Source organism: Manduca sexta, chromosome 10 (assembly GCF_014839805.1).
Source record: "Manduca sexta isolate Smith_Timp_Sample1 chromosome 10, JHU_Msex_v1.0, whole genome shotgun sequence".
NCBI classification, from domain to species: Eukaryota; Metazoa; Arthropoda; class Insecta; order Lepidoptera; family Sphingidae; genus Manduca; species Manduca sexta.
The window spans coordinates 11,039,126-11,058,732 of NC_051124.1; the positions used below are offsets into that span (position 1 = coordinate 11,039,126).

At 35.4% G+C, this 19,607-nt stretch overlaps 1 protein-coding gene across 2 annotated transcripts; it reads left to right on the plus strand.

Moving 5' to 3' along the window:
• Positions 1–5,607: 5,607 nt before the first annotated feature.
• Positions 5,608–18,381, plus strand: LOC115441925 (eukaryotic translation initiation factor 5A). 2 transcript variants are annotated; one of them, XM_037437071.1, is made up of 4 exons: positions 5,608–5,843; positions 9,347–9,594; positions 12,011–12,212; positions 16,893–18,381. In XM_037437071.1, exons 2-4 carry the CDS (start codon positions 9,386–9,388, stop codon positions 16,962–16,964), a joined length of 483 nt encoding a protein of 160 aa, XP_037292968.1. In that variant the 5' UTR covers positions 5,608–5,843; positions 9,347–9,385; the 3' UTR covers positions 16,965–18,381. The 2 variants fall into 2 exon arrangements, with proteins under 2 accessions (XP_037292968.1, XP_037292969.1); XM_037437072.1 differs by having other exon boundaries at positions 5,795–5,909.
• The last annotated feature ends 1,226 nt before the right edge of the window (positions 18,382–19,607 follow it).

Genomic DNA, 19,607 nt, shown 5'->3' on the forward strand with positions numbered 1-19,607 from the left:
ATCTTAATACTTTATAAGCAATCGTTTCAACGTCTGATTCTTTAATCAGAGCGCTGATTCAAAATTTACTTGTCTTGTATACTACTCTACCGGCTTAACTTTGCCTCTATCGAATACGGTTCGAGAGAAATTTGAACCTTACGTCTAAGCAATAAGCTCAACCTAGTTATAAGTAACAAGATTTGTGTGGCAAACAAATCTTGGCTGAGGTGTAAGTGACAATAAAACGGGAGCTTAGCTCTCGGGGCCGTCTTCAAGTGGAACGGCGGGGGTGGCGGCGGCGCGCGGGGTAGTCGCCCAGAGGGGGGAACCATGGGGAGGAGCGTGGAAGCCGTATCTGTCTCACTCTGGCGAGCCGCGAGTCGCGCTCATCCGTTTTATTTCTTGTTTGTCCGCAGCGCCTTCTCCGTTCGCTACATAATTTATTTGAGCGGGTACATTTAAAAAATTGCCTGAGCCGCGTACGAGTTTAGGCGGCGAAATGGAGTTTGCGGGCGAGCGGAGCGTGCGAGGGCCGAGCGACGCCAAATGACAATAATATGGTAAATGATTTCATTTGAATCGCGGTAATCTGGCGCGCGTAATGGCCCGTGCGCGTCACGAGTCGCGCTACATTGTCCGCGCCGGTTTCATTTACGCGCTGAATTTATTCGGCTCGTATCGCCGCACTCGACTTTTATCGCCCTTTATACAGGCCCATACATATTCAATGCGTTTGGCAACATCCTGTCTGCAAAAACTATATTTTGATGACATTGTCCGCTTTGTTATGGAGCGTGATGGGATTTACGAGATATATTGAGCCGCTTTTGTATTATTTTTCGGTTGATAAATGAAATGAAATGACGCTGTATTGTAAATTTATGTCGTAATTTATTATTGCCTTCATTATTTCAGGACTTATGTTAACCGAATGGGATGATGAAGGATATTGCGTTAGTGACTGTGTATAGACTGTAGGTATCTACCTACTTACCTACAATCTATATATACGTACACTAATAATGAGTTTTAGGAATTACCTTAATTAAGTTTGCACAAATAATACTTTTTCATTGACCATTTTTATGGTATTCATAATTGTTACTTTGATTAGTAATATGAATTTCTCCTAGCCGAATTTCGGCTTTAGTGGCCAATCTCAACGAAGATCAACCAAGTGCGCAGGAGATATTGCAAAAGTGTGTGCGCAATAGATAGGTGCATTCTCTGTTCCTTCACTCTCATACTGCGGTGAGACAGCAATCCGTTGTAACCGGAGAGAGATCAGGCGCAGGACCAACGGCTTCACATGCTTTTCGAGGCTCGGTGGTATCACACCGACAACTTCTTGACTCGAAGCTACGACGAAAAAGTTTTTAAGATAAAAAAAAACCGTCACAATTATTTTTTGCCCGTCACGGAATTCGAACCCAGGATCTCAGCTCACTCATACCGCGTACGCATTACAACTACGCTACCGAGGCAGTCAAACAGAAATAGAAGAACTATTAATAATTTAATAAATTAGTATTTAGAAAGATAAACTAATATCGCTACAGTTTAAATTTAAAACTAGACACCAAAAATCCTTTTCTGTGATTCCAAAACTAACGCCGAGGTGGGCGGGAAAACGTCGATTATTTCTTATTATATATTACCTAGTAGGTATGTCAACTTATCAAGACTACATTAAAAATCGCAATACTTCCTTAGCAGACCTAAAGACAAAGAAGATTATAAAATGAAACATATAAGATAGCAGTTACATTCTATATATTATTATTTTTTTTGTCAAGACTGCACGAACTGAACTACATATTCTAACATGACTGATGTTTATTACTTAGCCTAATAATAATTATTAGTAACGTGTAGGACAAACCTTTTATGTTCAAGAGCCGGTTTCAGACAGTTTGACCCGGATCCAAACTATTGCGCCACACCATGGACTAACTACAATTATGTGTAGTTCAATAAAAGTGCTAGGAATGCACAGTCAGCGACGAAAATAGCAGAAAAAAATCAAAATATCAAACCACCTCTAATATCAATAATCGTTTTTCACCAAAAAAAACTTCATTGGGTTAACTTTAATAATGATGAAGATAAAGACATAAAATATTTCGACTGAAGTTAATGTGTAAGAAACATTTTAAAGCTTCGAATTTGTTTAACTACTTTTATAGCTGAATGCAATGCGCTTCCTTTAAACATTTTGGTCAGCGACATAAAAAACATCACCAAGTAATCAAAGACAATACGTTCTTTATTTAAAAATCAATCCACAATGAGTCGCGAAAACACTTAATCGCTCTATAATAACTACATCAACGATTGTGTAATTGTATCTATATTGTGAACGAACCCTCGGAGGGTAGACTCGGCCCCCGAGAGTGATTTATTGAAGAAAGCTTTTAAACCCTTGCGGTGGCGACCCATTGTGAAGAATTGTCTTTTATTATAGCTCGGATCATTACCGGCCGGGCTCGGATTTGCACTATTAATTTGATGGTGATGATACTCAAATCTTATCTAATAACATGAATGTAGGTTTGTGATGTTTGGATGATTGTTAAAGTAAACTCAGATATTACTGAAGTTATATTATTAGTATGAATACAAATTTTTTTTAAATTAAGTAAGTACTAAGTTACTTTTTATTCCGAAGCATACTAGAAGACTTATATTCCGATAAAGACCTTTCTTGAAAATTTGCAAAATGTAGAAGATGACTTATTAAGAACGTTTTTTCAAATTCACAATATACTTTATGAAAGCTGATTTTACTTCATTTAAAATTACCTTTGTCTAATATAATTTACGTAATTGCATTCACAATTGATACAGTAACAACAGGACTTATGAACTATTAATGGTTTCAATTTTCAGAATTCATTTTGCCACAGTTAAAATAACTATATTGTCTATGGTAAATTATCGATTTCAATACATCAATTGTAGTAGGTACCGTATTCTGCAAAAATATTCCAAAAGGTTCTCAGTTTCGCTACTAAAAACTCATAATAATCATCAAATTCTTACTTATATATAACGTTTATTCATTCTAAATAATAAAATAGTTAACGTGCACTAAGAGATGATAAATCTAAAAACTGAACGTTTTCCTTATGTTGTGCTAAAATATTTGTCACAAACGACAAAGTACGCGCATAATTCCGTTGGCCCTGTGCGTGTTACATGATAACCCAATTATTCGTTTCCAGGCGTTTTATAAAATACCAATCAAAAAAATTAAGTTGTTTTCCATACAAATGTATACTTAGCCCCTGTATGATACTGAGTGACGAAAAATGCTATTATAAGGCTGTTATTTCAGCTAGAAACAAAAAAAAAATGGAGATGATCTTGTTTATTCATATCAACTGCATCAGGCTGCATGGTGATTCCACCTCTTCGGTGTGATTTTCGAAGGTTTAGAGATGGTGATATTATATCCCAAAAAAAATCGTGATACTTATTCGCTGATGTTGCGAAATGATTGAACAGGAATAGGAAAAGGTCCAAACTAGTTATTGTTTCCTTTAATTTGGAAATAAATGTACAGGCTAATCGATCGAACCATTCTGTGGACATAAATTTGTCTAACTCTACAACATTAATGGGAAGATTCCATCGGTAACTCTATAGATCAAGGAACGCAAACCAATGGCACTGATGCCAGAAGTAGCACGCATCGGACTAATTCAGGCATGCCAAAATAATTGACAATCTATGCCAATAAAAACCAAAAAAACTTTGTCCACAAAAAAGGCGCCAAATATCTAAAGCCAAACCCGCAGGTCACGCTGCAGGCTAATTCTTTTTATAAACACCTAATGTCACGTTAATCAATAAAGGTTCGCGGTATCTGATATAGATTTTTAGGTTAGCACCATTATCTGGTATTAAACCGATGTAAAGTGACAGATCGTTATTGGGTTTCTATTGCTAAATGAATATGTGAAATCTAAAAGAACCCTTCCCTAAACTATTCCTCATGTTTGTCCCGCAAGGCATCATTGATTATTAGAGGATAAATTGTGACCCCCTTATTCATAGACGTTTTTTATCTAAGGACGGGGCATTGCTGTGATAACAAGTCTGTTTCTCAGTGCTGACGGCATGGCAGCCTTCGCAGTGCGTAGACATAGAGCCGTTGTGATTGGCTAATATTGAGATATAACTTGAATCTAGTTGGCTGACAGATAAACAAATCTGAACAAACAGCAAGCCGTCAGATAAACAAAGCTGAGAAACAAATTTGTTATCACAGCAATGCTCCGTCCTTAGATGAATAACGTCTACGAATAAGGGGGTGAGTGTTAACGGCCAGTGAACATCACTTAAAACTAAACGCGTCACTTGCTCAGCAATAAAAATAAAGAAATAGCTACTTAGGTAAGCTATTGCTTCTCCTTGGTGACGCCGATTTCCAAAATGCTAAGGACGCGGATATTTTAAAGAAGTAGGTATTTACCTTAGATATTTAAATTTATAACTTTAGTGATCATTACTGTAATGACTAGTTAATCTATACTAATATATACTTAAAGCTGAAGACTTTGTTTGTTTGAACGTGTCAATGTCAAGAAGTACTCAACTGATTTTCAATCTTTTTTATACTAATAAGAAGCTATATTACACCTGTGTGCTTTAGGCTACTTTTTATCCTGTGAAAATATAAAGCGGGACTTCATCCCGGAAAAAATATTTCCACACGGGCAGAGCCACGAGCGAAAGCTATCTTAAATACATCTATACTGTTATATAGAGCTGGAGAGTTTGTTTGTTTGTTTGAACGCGCTAATCTCAGGAACGACCGGTTCAAATTGAAAAATTATTTTTGTGTTGAATAGCACTTTGTTCGTGGAGACTATAGGGTATACAACATCACGCTATGACCAATAGGAGCACAGAATCTATAAAAAGTGTTGCAAAAACGAGGAAAACTGATTCCTCTTGAGAGCTTCCGTTGCTTGTGCTCAGTAAAAGGTTAAAGTTCCTATACAGGGAAAACATACAGCGTAATTTGTATAACGGAAAACGTTATCCCGGAAAATCTTTCTCACGCGGGTGGAGCCGCAGGCAAAAACTAGTATAAAATATATACACATACTTCCTTGGCCGGAACATATACTGGTGTGTTTTTAAAGGGATGTTATAATCAGCGTGAAGTAAAAAGGTAAATTTTCGTCATATAAATAATAAAGGGCTAACGTTTAATAAGTTGTACGTTTTATTTTTCACCCCTAAAATATTATAACCTTTTATAAAAATTCAAAAGACACTCTTTTCAATTATATGTAACGCCATCTCTATTGAAGTACACAAAATTATCGTATATACTTCTACAAATTTATATATATTTTTATACTATTAATATGTACTGTATTATTTTTGTAATTTAGTATATTATATTATCAATGTACTAAAATATAAAGGTGCTTATAAATTAAAAAAAGGGATTTTAACTTACCACACCAGCGATATAATTCAATATATTTTATTATCTGTATCGACGTCCTTCATACAGCGCCATCTGTTGGACATATAAAGTACGATATGCTATCGTCGCTAAAACAGTACGAAGGGGAAGCAGAATTAATTTAATTTTGTTGCAATTTTACGGCATTTAGGTACAAAAGATATTCATTTTCTTTTTCTTCGTCATTTTTAAAGTTATCTACGCGACAGCACAACATCGGCAACTATTAATATCATCATTAATATCGTAATTCATATTTACCGCCAATCACAAGCGGCATTTCGGACATTTTGTGAACCCCGCGACAGGAAGTGAGTGTTGTAGGTGCTACGCAGGCGCAAATTGACCTTTCGGTTGAAGAACCCGTCGGTCACATGTGAGTGTCGATAAATATCTTAGTTTTGTCGTGAATCCTTTATAAATAGTAATTTTTATTGTTTTCGTAAGTATTTTCTATGGTGAATATAATTTTGTGAAAGTGCGGCACCGCCGCCGTGTGATTTTAGTGTAAATAATGAAAATGTAATGTGCCGCGGCGCCGGCACGTTTGTCAAATATCTATTTTTTTCGTTATCTCTATTTCGGTATAAAGATCAAGTTCACATTGTTCCGTTATATTATCCGCGTGTAATTAATTTGTGAGTACACAACAATATGGTTTGTGGAGAATATCGTGTGGAATTTGTCATACGGAAGACATGCCCAAGATGTCCCTTTTGGGAAGCCACATGTTAGGCGCACCACACTGTTGACTGCTGGTCGTCACCAGTCTTCCTCAGGCCTGGTTTCATTTATTATCATTTGTTTTTAAGTATTTGTGCTTAGAATCTCGTTTTGTCAAGTGCCTGGTGCCGAAAATCATTATCTGGGCACACTCCCACAAAGGTTTTCTGCATGCAGCGGTAGGTGGGGTTAGGTGGTGTCAAAATTTTCAAAAACATACCTATAATGGTCCGGCGCACTGAGTTATAGGTTATAAAGGTGTAGGAGCGTATGACTTGACATCTTTTGTGCTTGCTTTACCATTCCAATGTTCCAGTGATTCATATCATACTTATCATTAGTAAAATTGGTTTTCGTTCGTCGATTGCGGAGTATTCTCTTTGTTACGAAGTGTGCTAGATAAAGGTAGACTGTGTTTTTTTCTATGATTTTCGCAACAAATTAGTGATCCAAATGTTTTCTTGGAAGCATGCATAAAACACACATAAAACCATGCTTCTTCCTATTCAACTCATGGTAATTACAATAATATTAGACATATGAGATGTGAAGAAAGTTATGGCACATGGATTTTGAGGAAAGTGAATGGCCCTTTCAAATTAAGATTCATATGTAATGTTGATTATAAGTTAAAACTGATTATTAGACTTGTCTAATCTGCATGGCTTTTTGGGGTTATCATGCTTATTCTGTATCACATATGGTAACAGTGATTGTACCCGGTCAACATGAAGTGGGAATGCCTTCTAGAAAATCTAGTCAATTTAACCTCTCAAAGTTGTATATGATATTCATTAACCAAATTAAAAAGAAAATAACTTTTTATTTAATCCCACATTGGTGTCTTATTTTAAGTATATTGTCTTCAATAAAATAATCTTGTGTTAATTATCTAGTTCCATATTGGTGTCATAATTTTTGTGTTTTGTATTAAAGCAATTTTGTGTTAAACATAGTGTGTTAGAAACTATATCATAAATGTGAAAGTTGGTTGCTAATTTACTTTAATCACAGTTCAGCATTCTTTTGAACTGAAAATTCTATATCAAAATAAAAAAAAAAGCATCAGTTAAATCATAAGAATAATGCAATGATTGAAGCATGTTTGAAAAAAACCTTTTGCATATGTCGAGCCCATAGAGTCGCGAGTGCAGTTTATGTATTGCACTCATGCTGCGGGTACTCGAACAGCAAACACCAGGCCCGACTATGCGTCTCGCTGCATCACTGTGCTGCGGGATCACCGTCCAGGGACACAATGATATTTACTACTCCAATAACTTTGTTTTAGTAGTTAGGTGATAGTTATTTCACATTATCCATGATGAACAGTTTTCAAGAATTTGGTTGGATAATAAATCTATAATGGCTGTTAAATTTGATACATGGCATATATACTTTATTTTCCAACATTCATTTTTATAAGTTTTACTAAAATAAATACATGACTACCTTGTATAATGATTGATAAAATTATTTTATTTGAAAGTAAAATATTGCAAACATGTAAATAAAATTTATATATTTTTTTGAGATTACAATTCCAATGAACATTAAAATTGGCTCATTTTTTGTACTAAATTGTTGTATCATTGTTCATAGTTCTCTATTTAAAATTTAATATATTTTTTCTAAGGAGGCGTTTTAATGTCTTGGACTTAATTTCAGTTTATGATCATTGTTAAAAATAATTTAACAGACAATTAATTTAAAACATCTAATTCATTTTATAGCTTAAAGCTAGATTTAATAAAAGTCGAAACCCCATTTTTTATGATACTTTAAATGACTTCTTAATAAATAGTTCTATTTGACATTATCATTTCAGGAGATAAATTTTCACTTTTCATGATTTGATTTCACGCGCCAGAGTTCATTGACCCAAGGTCAACAACCTGGTGCTAAATTTTTTGTCACTCGCACGTGAATCACTGTACAGTTAATGCCAAGGTTCTATTAGTTAGTACATTGTCTGATTCGTGTTTGTAGTCAATGTACTACAAGTAGGGAGGACGACATTATCGCGCGGGACGTTGCAGAGGCAAGTGCTACACGATTTTAATCTTTAAACGTGTAGATTAAGGTTTCTTTTTATGTAGTGTGCGATTGTAAGTTCTTATAATTTAAACTTTAATAGTTTTTTTTTTTCAAAAGTATCAAACTGAGTCAATTTGCAAAAATAACAAACAATAAAAGGATAATAATTAATCTAAAGGTCAATTTATAAAAGAAGTAAATGATGTAACAACATATTATTTGAAATACCCATCAATCTTTACAAATCAGTTTTTGGTTGATAAGATTTATAAATAATTTAAAAAATTCTAGATTAAGGGATTATAGCAACCATTAGTATGAGGATTAAATATTATTTTAGTTTTTTAGCAAAATTTATCACATTTTATATTCGATATGGCACCTAGCAAGGTGTGTTACATTTTGTCTTATTTTTTTATTGCATTTAAATTTGTACTTTTGTGTCGTAATTTTTGTTCTATTTCTCGTCAATTCGTGTTTTTATCTGTATAATAACTGACTTGATATTGTGTTGAGTTGTTGAGATTTTTAAGTGATTGTAGTTTTTGAATAGGCAATAAATAAGTATCCAGTGTAGAGTGCTGATTCCAGTTTTTTTCAGAATCGGATTTTATGTTCAAACATCCGATTTCAGTCTTTAAAAATTGTTAACCGATTTTCTTCGTCTTGAAGCTGTTCTAGCATGTTTTGGTGTATTCTATATATATCCAACAAAAATCGGAAGTCGATGACAGTCTATAAGTTGTGATGTGTGTAGGGCTGACTCATGTCAGATGTCTGTGTTTAGCGTTGTATCAGATTCAATTTTTTTTTCTATGACACGTGAATTTTATTAAAGACTGAGTTAAGGGCATCTTTTAAATTATTATTTATCACCATAATTCCCATTTCTTTCTTTTGCTGTGAATGACGAGAGAAGCTTGCTGTTCGCCTGATCGTAAGCAATACGACCGCCCATAAACAGCAGAAATACCATTCAACACCTTGAAATACAAAGTATTGTTTGGTATTCCACTGCGTTCGCCATCCTGAGACATGAGATATTAAGTCTCATTATGTCCAGTAGTTAGTAACACAACATTTGTGATATATATTGTAATAGACTTTCTCCCCGTTCAGATCACTCCTGACCGTAGTCGGAACTCGGCACATAACAATATGGGTGACATCGAAGACACACATTTCGAGACCGGGGACTCCGGGGCTTCGGCCACCTTCCCCATGCAGTGCTCGGCCCTGCGCAAGAACGGTTTCGTCATGCTGAAGGGTCGCCCGTGCAAGATCGTCGAGATGTCCACATCCAAAACTGGCAAACACGGCCACGCCAAGGTCCACCTGGTCGGCATTGATATCTTCAACGGCAAGAAGTGAGTATCTTTTGCTTAGCGAATTAAGAATTAACCCTGATTGTGCGGGGTTTTGCACTTATTGCAATTTTACAAGAGTATTTCATATTACTTATTACTTAAGTTGGTTAGAGTTCGGATACCGTCGCGTTCGTATAAATCCTAACAATAAGGCAGTGACAGTAACAATCTTCTTTTATTTGTACACCACATACAAATAAACTTTTTTTTTCTTTTTTTTTATTATAATTTCAAATGTTATGTCGAGTATTTTTAGCGCCTGTTTCACAAGTATAAATAATTTTATTAATAAACAGCTAATTTTAATTTTATTACCATTTTATATTTCTTATATTTATGTGGGTAACATTGACTCAAAAGCTTTGAAACAGGGTCTTAAAGTTGTAAATTAGGTTTGACTAAGTTAATCATATCGGATGATAAATATTCGTAAGAGATTAGTAACATGAGTCATACGAGATAGAAATGATAGCAGAAAATAGGTGTTCATAAAGTTGAAACTTCGAGCCCATAGAGTCGCGAGTGCAGTTTCTATATTGCTCTCGTGCTGCGGGTACTCGAACAGCAAACAACAGGCCCGACTATGCGTCTCGCTGCATCACTGTGCTGCGGGATCACCGTCCAGGGATACAAAATATATTTACATATTATAAAGCTATCTATTTCAAGGCGAAATCTCGTCGCGTCTATAGTGTAGTAACTATTTGATCCATCAAACATATTTTTTTTGTAAATTTTCGATCCAACACGTCTTATTGCCCTTTAATTCATCCTGGAATAGGTTTAGGCTCGCACTGAATAGAAATCGCGTCAGTGTAGTAAGTACTTGATCTATTGAACATTGAATTTTTGGCAATTTTCTACCCGAAACAAGTCTTATTGTCCATTAATTCAACCTGAAATGGGTTTAGGCTCGCACTAAATGGAAATGCTGTTCGATCTGCCCATCTTCGGGGATGTGGCGATTGGCAACGTTACACGTTTTAGTAATAAACAATAATTATGCAAATAACTTATTGTCATAAGCCAACTATTTGTTAAGCTGGCAGTATGAAGACTTGTTGATAATGCACACCCGTTTCGTAATTATTCATGTTCTTTGTTTCGGCATCACGTTTTTATCTTGTCTTATCTGAGAATACAGTTTTCATCAATCAATGCTTTCGTGTTTTATCTTGACTTTCTATAGGAAGGAACGAAATTCTGTTTTCAAAATAGGTTTTGAGATTCTTTACACCTTCAAACTCATATTTATAAGACGCCTGAACCAATTTCAGTGATAAATTTAGTTTAACTGATACTTGAACCGAAATTGGTTTGCCGTTTTATATAAAGAGGGAACAAATTTACTAACCATAATTTTGTAGGCGTTTGCTCCCGACTCCGCTCGTCAGAAATGCTTTTTCCTGAATAAAATATCATAAAGAAAATAATGAAACTAATTTTTATAGTATAGGCCATGATTTACATAGTCTTATTGATAATTCGCTATTAGTAGATCTACGAAATACTAGTTTTTGGATTTTATCGACGTTTGTTGTATCATAATTTTCATCCAATGTTTCTAAAACAGCGCCTTCGTGGCGGAATGAGTTATTGATCGTTCTAAAATTCCGTCACAATAATTAACAAATATACATTCTTATTAAGTTTGCGGTCTTCGAAATGTCAGTAGAAAGTTTAAATACAAAAATAAAACGTGATAAAATCCTAGAACTAGTTTTTCTCGATGTCAAACATTCGCGTAAACATAAGAAATTATTATGGACATCTACAAGCAAAATGATTCAATACTGATAGTATAAATAACTTTTTCTTTAGTCCGCATGTAAATTGTGATGGCCAGACGACCTTGTCGCGTGTTAATCCCGAATGTCCTCTGATCACGTGACATGTCACGAAGATTGACAACTCGGGAGCGCATTACATTATGCAAACACCTTTATCATACTGATAATGCATTTTGTATGGAATTCTTTGTTTATTGTTCGGAACTTATCTTCGTTTATTTTGAAAACAGCGTTTTATGGAACGTATTGTTTTTTATACAGTTGTGGGATGGTATATTCGAACTAAAAATGATTGTGTTTACATAAATTTTATAAATAAATATATTATTATAGACCTCACGCAATTGCTAGTCACTTCAATTTGCGAGCTGTATAATAGTGATGCTAATGTCCTTTGATCGAAATGTATTTTACTTTCCCACCCCCTACTTTGTTACAAAAGAGAGTACTATTATTTCTGCACACACAATTTTTTTTTTAATAAATGCTTCTCGAATTGTTGTATTTTTTTGTAAACTAAAGAGACAGTCAAGGAATGTGAACTTAGACTCAGGAATGTACATCAGATTCAAAGTGTGCATGTATGACCACTGAATGCTACTAAAATGTCAATTATCATGATCCAGGTACGAAGATATCTGCCCCTCCACCCACAACATGGATGTGCCACACGTGAAGCGTGAGGACTACCAGCTGACGGACATCTCTGACGACGGCTACCTGACCCTGATGGCTGACAACGGCGACCTGCGCGAGGACCTCAAAATACCCGACGGCGACCTGGGCACCCAGCTGCGCGCCGACTTCGACAGCGGCAAAGAGTTGTTGGTGAGTACCACCTACACTGTACGACTAGTTATAGTTCGACAACCCTGACGTTTATTTATTTATTTTAGGAACATTTAGAGACAAATATAGTTATAGTTTGACAATCCTTTATTTATTTTAAGAAGATTTAGAGACAAATAAATAGTAGAAATTGAACACGACATGTACCATGCTAATGTCAAATCTTCAACAATAAGTTATCAGATAGAAGTGTTTGAGGGCTTATTATGTAAGCATTTATGTTCAAGTGAATGTGTAATTTGCTTTGATTTAAACATTTTAATTATTAAAAAAAATTGTCTTTTGTTAATAAAGGCTGTCGCAATGGTCGTAAGTTCAAACCACAATAACATTAAAATAATTGATTTAATATATTTATTAGTTAAAACAACAATAAGTTAAAAACCAAAAAAAGGTAAATAATTCAGCTGATTTATATTCGCGAGAAACTTTGTATATTCTATCCACAGTATAAATTGTTTATCTGGTTTGACAGATTCCCTATAAAAAGTAACATATGGAAAAGTAATTAACTCGTTATTAATATCGTACGGTAAACATATTTGACGTAAAAACAAACATTGTCTATAATTTATTGAAGTAATATTGTAGTGTTGCTACAAAGAGACTCGAGGTATCGCCCGCGTCTCACCCCGTATCGTATTGCTCCGTCTAGACCCTGTCGATCACTGTAAGAATGGTACTGAAAAAGAAAGCTAAAGATTTATTACTAATACTAGAATTCCACATAGAACTTTCCGAATTAGGTGAAGTTTTCAATTGTAAATTGTAAGCACACATTAAATAACTGGATAACATACAGTTTCACAATGCTGTTCCTGTTACCTATCAATTTACATGATGCAGTAAGACCTAAACAGTAAAGCAAATTGATAATCATTATTATGATATTACTAAGCATTTCGGCTTGTCCACTCATGCTAAGATGGTCCCTTCTCGTCCCCAACACTCCCTTACCAACTATCCTCTTCCAACTTTTCCCCAGGGCCCTGCAGTTGCTAAGTCAGGGGAAACCAGTATACCAGGTTATATACCGTTGGCAGGCTTCCCTCGGTGTAGCCAACACCGGGGTCCCATGCACAAAAAAATCGACTTAGGTGTACACTACCCGCGACATCCTGTAATTTACGATTGCCTTATCTAGACATTGTCGATGATACAAAATATTTAGAATGATTGGAGTGAGCAATTCGCACCCTATTTGAGCCCACGAACATAAATTTACTGGCATCAATCCCACTTTAAACCTAAACTTGGCAACGGAAATGTTTCCAGCAAGTTACCTTTCTCAGAAAACAATGGGTAAAAATAAATTTAGATTGCCTTGTTACTCATTTTTAGATGAATGTTTCATATCGATAAGTTATTACATTATACGAATATACTGTTACAGACAACTTTGTAGCATTTTATGGAGATATAATACTTTTTTGTCATACTAGTTTTGATATCAGTATTGTTTATCTCCAGGCGCGTTGTAAACCAATTTTATTCTAATTGAACATTGGTAATAACTAATGAATAAAGCACTAGGCCAGCATGGTGAACTAAGCCCTGATCTCTCCCAGTAGTAGAGGAGGCCCGTGCCCAGCATTGGGACATATAATACAGGTTACATTATTGATGAATAAAGAGACGCTTGGCTGATAATATGAGTGAACTGATTGATAGCAGAAATAGACGAATACCAATCCAGATACCTTCGCAAACGGTACATGAATACTTTCATGTACCCGCGATATATAATTATTATTGATATATTCAGTTTATTATACAAAGAATATTTTTTTAAATGTGATAATGAACTTTTACACTCCAGTCGTGATTAGGTGCGATAAAACGATCGTTATGATTATAAAAGTGTGAAAATTACTACAAATCGAAGTAAGTCACGCTAAAATTGAGTACCGGCAGTACGGAACAAAATTTATTTTTGTTTCATTGAATACATTTCTTACAAACAAGTTTATAAGTGTTAGTTAAGTGCTAAATCCAAAAAAAAACTGATTAACTAAATTTGAAGTCTAAACGGTTCCTAACATAGTACATTTTATTTCATTAAAGTGGTCTTAGGGCTACTTTAATGTCCAATAGTATTGGACCTTCTGGTGTTCGACTTCAGAGATAAAAAGAATCGGGCATTTATTGTCGATCTGTAAAGACAAAGGAATTATATTTTTAGACCTTCCAATAATCTCACACGGTCTAAGAAAATGTTAGTTATGTGACAGAGTTTTTTCCATATTTTTTTAATGATTTCATAATTTGGTTATAAGTTATTACAGAGTATTTATATTTTTTTTGATACCTCATATATGTATTGTATTGGTTTTTGTTTTCTTGTGTAAGTGTAGTACATAACTAATGATTATTGTTTTGTTTTTTTTTTCTTTAGTATTTTTCAATTAGGTACGCTTTGAACTAAGTCTGTTGTGTGTAATCTTTGTTAATTAGTAAGGACCTGCGACACATGGTTCAAACGTAGTGCGCATATGTTGTAACCTATATTTAATTGTAACAGCCGAATAAATAAATATTTCTTGCATTACTATCATCCAGATTAAACATTCTCATTTATACTGCAGTGTAAATACATTGTAAAATCGTATACATGCATCGATATATTATATGTACTACGTATTAGTTTTGGCGTACCGAACATTGACTGTGTTCAACTGGATTGAACTGCAATCCATTCAAACTGACTAGTATGGTCAATATTGACAGCTTGTGTTTGTGTACGGAGTGGCGCTCATGATATAAGAACTCGAGTCTAAGCGTAAAAATAGATTTGAATAAAAAATATTACTCAAATAAGTAGAATTGAATAAATAGGTTATAACAGCGACGTTTTTGTTGCCATTTTAGTTCAGATTTTGAACAAATAATTTATTTGGACGTTCGCGTCTATAGAATATACGTCAATGTGTACATGTATGTGCGGCGATGACTCACCACTAGTAATAATATTTAATCATCGAGTATAGAGTCTCTGGTACACTTTGTAGTGCATCGGTGCTAAATCAACTCGTAAATTATATCTCCAGCCTTTACCTGGGCTAGCGCTCTAGCCAGCCGCATGGATGATGGCTTAAGAGGACATTCGGTACATAAATACCTTTAAAAGTTAAATAGGTTTAAACAAAAAAGATTTCTTTAATAAATGACAAGTTAAAAGTTATTGTTTATGATTGCCGATTATGAACAATGTAAATATAAGTGATAGTGGATTTAAGGAAACTTAAGGTATTATGGAGAAGGGTATATTGTATCGTACTAGTAAAGCTTTCGAACTGATCCTGTTCTGACAACATTTTTTAGTGTGAACAGTCAAAATGAACTAATTATTTAAAAATATAATTTAGCTTATAAAGTTAGATAATGCTTATAATTATATTAAACGATAATATCTCATGTAAAATACGAACTCTCAATTATCGCCCCTCACGGCCGGTTATGATTATTTAGATTTTACTCATTGAGTGCAAGGCGACCTTGCATAAGGACACGAATGCCTTGGCTCGTATAAATCAATACGCTATAAATAGACAAGCTCTGTTCTCCCTTACTCTTATTTTTACTTGTTTTATTGCTGGGAATATTGATATTTCGGCCTCTTTGTCACTGTTTGTGGATGCCTATTCTGATAGACGATTGATATTACTGATTGAAGGACATTGGTAGCCAGTATAACTACTGGACATAATGAGACTTAACACCTCATGTCTCAGGATGGCGAGCGCAGTGGAATACCAAATAATACTTAGTAATTCAAGGTGTTGGATGGTGTTTCTACTGTTTATGGGCGCTCGTATCGCTTACCATCGGGCGAACGGCAAGCTCGTCTCGTCATTCAAAGCAATAAAAAAAGTTCACAGCTTGGAATAAATGTTGTATCGCAGGTTACCTGAATTATGCCAACTTCCTGGTTTATAGAGTCAAGTCGAAACGAGCAGCTACGTCAGTTTTTCAAAATGTTTAAAGTCAAAGATATAACAGAAAGAAATAAAATGTAGAAAAACCTGTACTTGATAGTATTGTCGACTACTTACGTCAAAGCAAAAACAAACAGCCTTAATCAATTAACATTTACATAACAATTTATATCATCGCATCGATAGTTTAGATCCAATCGATCGCGTAACTTACGAGATTCAATTATTCATGTGACCGTTTCAGACTGGTCCGATGCTATTGATAGTGTAAGCTGTAAATTATCGAGTCAAATCGATCAGTTGACGGCGCGATGCATCGTGTCAACGCGATTCGATGTTAACAGAATCTGCGAAACATTAACCTACTAGATAATTCGTAATCATGTAATCTATGTACTTCTAAATTGTGATTACAGAGATTTTATATTACCTAAATATGTTTTTAATGCATTCAGTTTGTGAGTTTTGGAACCTTTATTATTTTGTGTTCTCGTATTCATTATAGTGTTTAACGACCTTTAACGGGACGAATTTACTTTAATTTAAAAATCCTTTCTAGTTCGTCTAATCAGTGTGAACTAAAAGCTCTTATCCCAAATTTCATACCTTTGAGCTTGAACGGTTTAAGCGGTTCATTAGTCGATCTAAGTAATGTACAAGTTTGGCTTGCTATAATAATAGTGTTGTGTCACAATGTATTAAGTTATTATTTTGTTTGTTCCAGTGCACCGTGCTGAAGTCTTGCGGTGAGGAGTGCGTTATTGCAGTGAAAGCAAACACAGCTCTCGACAAATAAACCAACTCAGCATTTATAGGGTTATAACAAACTTATAATTTTTTTACAATCAACATCTTTTACATAAATGTAAAACATAATATTATGTATAATTTAACTTAAAATATAATGGTGGGGCGCGGAGGTCGCGGGGTGCCTCTACTCTCGCAATGTATTTGAACATCGACCGCATCGTGCGTCCCACGATGTGCTTCATATGGAATTGAATCTGAGACTTGATGCATTGTCTATGACTTGGGCACGCGGAGGCCGGTCCCTGACTGAGTGTTCCACACGGGACACGCCGCGCCCGCGTGTGGCGCCACACGCGTGGTGTGGAGTGTACAGTAGAGTGCGAGAGAGTAGAGTAGAGATCGCGGGCGCCGCGTCCGACCTGCCGGAACTTCACGTTTGTTTTTGTTTTGTTTGTTCTCTTTTCGCTTACAACGTCTACTTAACGTTAAAGTTACGTTGCGCTCCGCGTACCGCCGAAAGTTTGTCGATCGACGTCGATGTGGGAAAATTTCCGTGGGGAATGCTAATACTGTATCATAGTGGTCAATATCCGACGAAAAGATGGACGCAAACTTGAAGTTATTACCATATTTTAATGCTAAATTAATTAATACATATAAAAGTAAAAAACGAAAAAAATACACAAAAAAATAGAAATAAAGAAAAATTCTTGAATGTGGTGTGTGATTGATTAGGCCTCCGCGGCAGAGCGTCCGCCTGCCGCGCGTGCAACACGTCCCGCAGCCGCCCGAGCGGCGTCATTCCGTGCGTTCCGCAGTTCGTTTGAAATCAATAAAGACTGACTATGAAGACGTCTCCTGACAGTTTATCTTCAGCGAAGACTGATGACGATGCATTTGTAGAGGACAAATAGTTACTTTTTATAGGTTTTGAAGTCGGCCTTTCCTTGCTCTCTTGTCGCCTTCTCGCCTTCTGCTCGTTCGAACACATCACCGAGTGGCTTACGATTGCCTAATTCAATGTTGTGTACTGTGTCCCTGTACCGTAGTGCCGCCGCGGCGACTAGCAAGTGTTGCCTTCGAGGGGCTCGATAGGATTAATATTCACTTGTATGTTAGTGGACTTATCAAGTTTTTCAACATCAGATTGTCAAAGACGATGTGATTATACGAAAATTAATGTAAGAATGTAAGGTAAGGCCCTATAGGAGATGATATTTTTTTATGCATTCAAAATTCGTACATCGCAGGTTGTAGACTAAAATTTAGGCTGTTTTTTACTCAATAACGAGTTTAAGTTGACAGGTAAACGGCAGTGTATATTTTTTTCGAAATTGCATAATCGTTGTTGTTGGTAAAGTTTTTATACTTAGCAGCTTGTAATCAGGTTTTTATTTTATAAAAAACCTAAAGTATAATGTAAAGACATCGGGAGGTGTAAAATAAATACTTTAGTAAAAATACTTTTTCTTTTTGTGAATCTAATGTTGATATACCCCAATGTGTGTAATCCGTGTCGGGTATCAGACGTCTGAGCCGATGGATAGACATCGTTTAGAATTAGTTATTTGGTGCACCCGTAAGTTATTATAGGAATTGATTCCTTGCGCACGGTATCCGTAGTGTTGTGCAATCTGTGAAACGAGCTATACGGAGCGCGGCGGCCGGCCAGCCTCGTCGCCAGCCTCGACGCCAGCCTTGCCGCCAGCCGCCCGCCATCCCGGAGCCGCCCGTTCTGTGTATAGCTGGTGGGTAGTCCGCGAATATCGATGTAATTGATAAGTGAAGGCGTCAAATTAACCTTGTTGCAAAGGTGCGGGATTCAGAAATGTGCGAATTTTTATTTAGGAATTTTAAAACTTATTTTTTATATATTGGGCTTAGGACGGGTCGTTAGAAGAGAATTGAATTGAAGACGGTTTGAAGCTAAACTTCTGTATATACGTAAGTTTGGTATAAATCGTTCGATAATAGGTAACTTAGTACCTAACTAATATTCGATATCCACTTGCAATCTGTCGACATTTCGTGTGTGTCTATGTGCAAACACATTACCGAATTTAATAGTAAACGCCAATAACTAATGTAAAACAGTCATAAGTATTTAACAATCTGTCGAATTAAATCTGTACAAAACAAAACACCGTGACTTGTGATTCATAACCCTTTTAGTTATTTTTTATTTTTTTATTTGCACTTTACGGTTGATAACTGCTTGTGGACGATACGGCTTTGATTGACAATCGATGTACGCACGATGTATAGACAGGTACTATCTGAAACTGCATATAGAAACGATCTATCTTACTGGTAAGGAAATTAGAACGTCATTGCTTTGGTCACTACAGAGCATAATATTCTATAAATGCTTATGAGAATGTTTATAGTATAAAATACGAGTAAGGAACTTGCTATTTTTAGACATAAACTGAATATTTAAAAAAAAAATATAGATCTAAAACTTAGTCAGTATCAGTATTATATACCTACTGAACAAAATTGGAAGTGTTCACGTTAAACGTTGTTTCTCTTTATATCATTGAGGTACTAAATGACTTGTGCCAATTTGAATTCAGTTAATCATACTAAGCGTCAATAGCACGATTAACGTAATGATGTTAGTACAAAGTTAAGAATGTGAAGATATTCGCAGTACGTCGCTTCAGCAGACCTACTTAGATTCAATTTC

Coding starts and splice junctions, on each gene's coding strand:
- LOC115441925 (XM_037437071.1), top strand. CDS start 9,386: ATGGGTGACATCGAAGACACACATTTCGAGACCGGGGACTCCGGGGCT. Junction 9,595..12,010: donor GATATCTTCAACGGCAAGAA/GTGAGTATCTTT, acceptor ATCATGATCCAG/GTACGAAGATATCTGCCCCT. Junction 12,213..16,892: donor ACAGCGGCAAAGAGTTGTTG/GTGAGTACCACC, acceptor TGTTTGTTCCAG/TGCACCGTGCTGAAGTCTTG.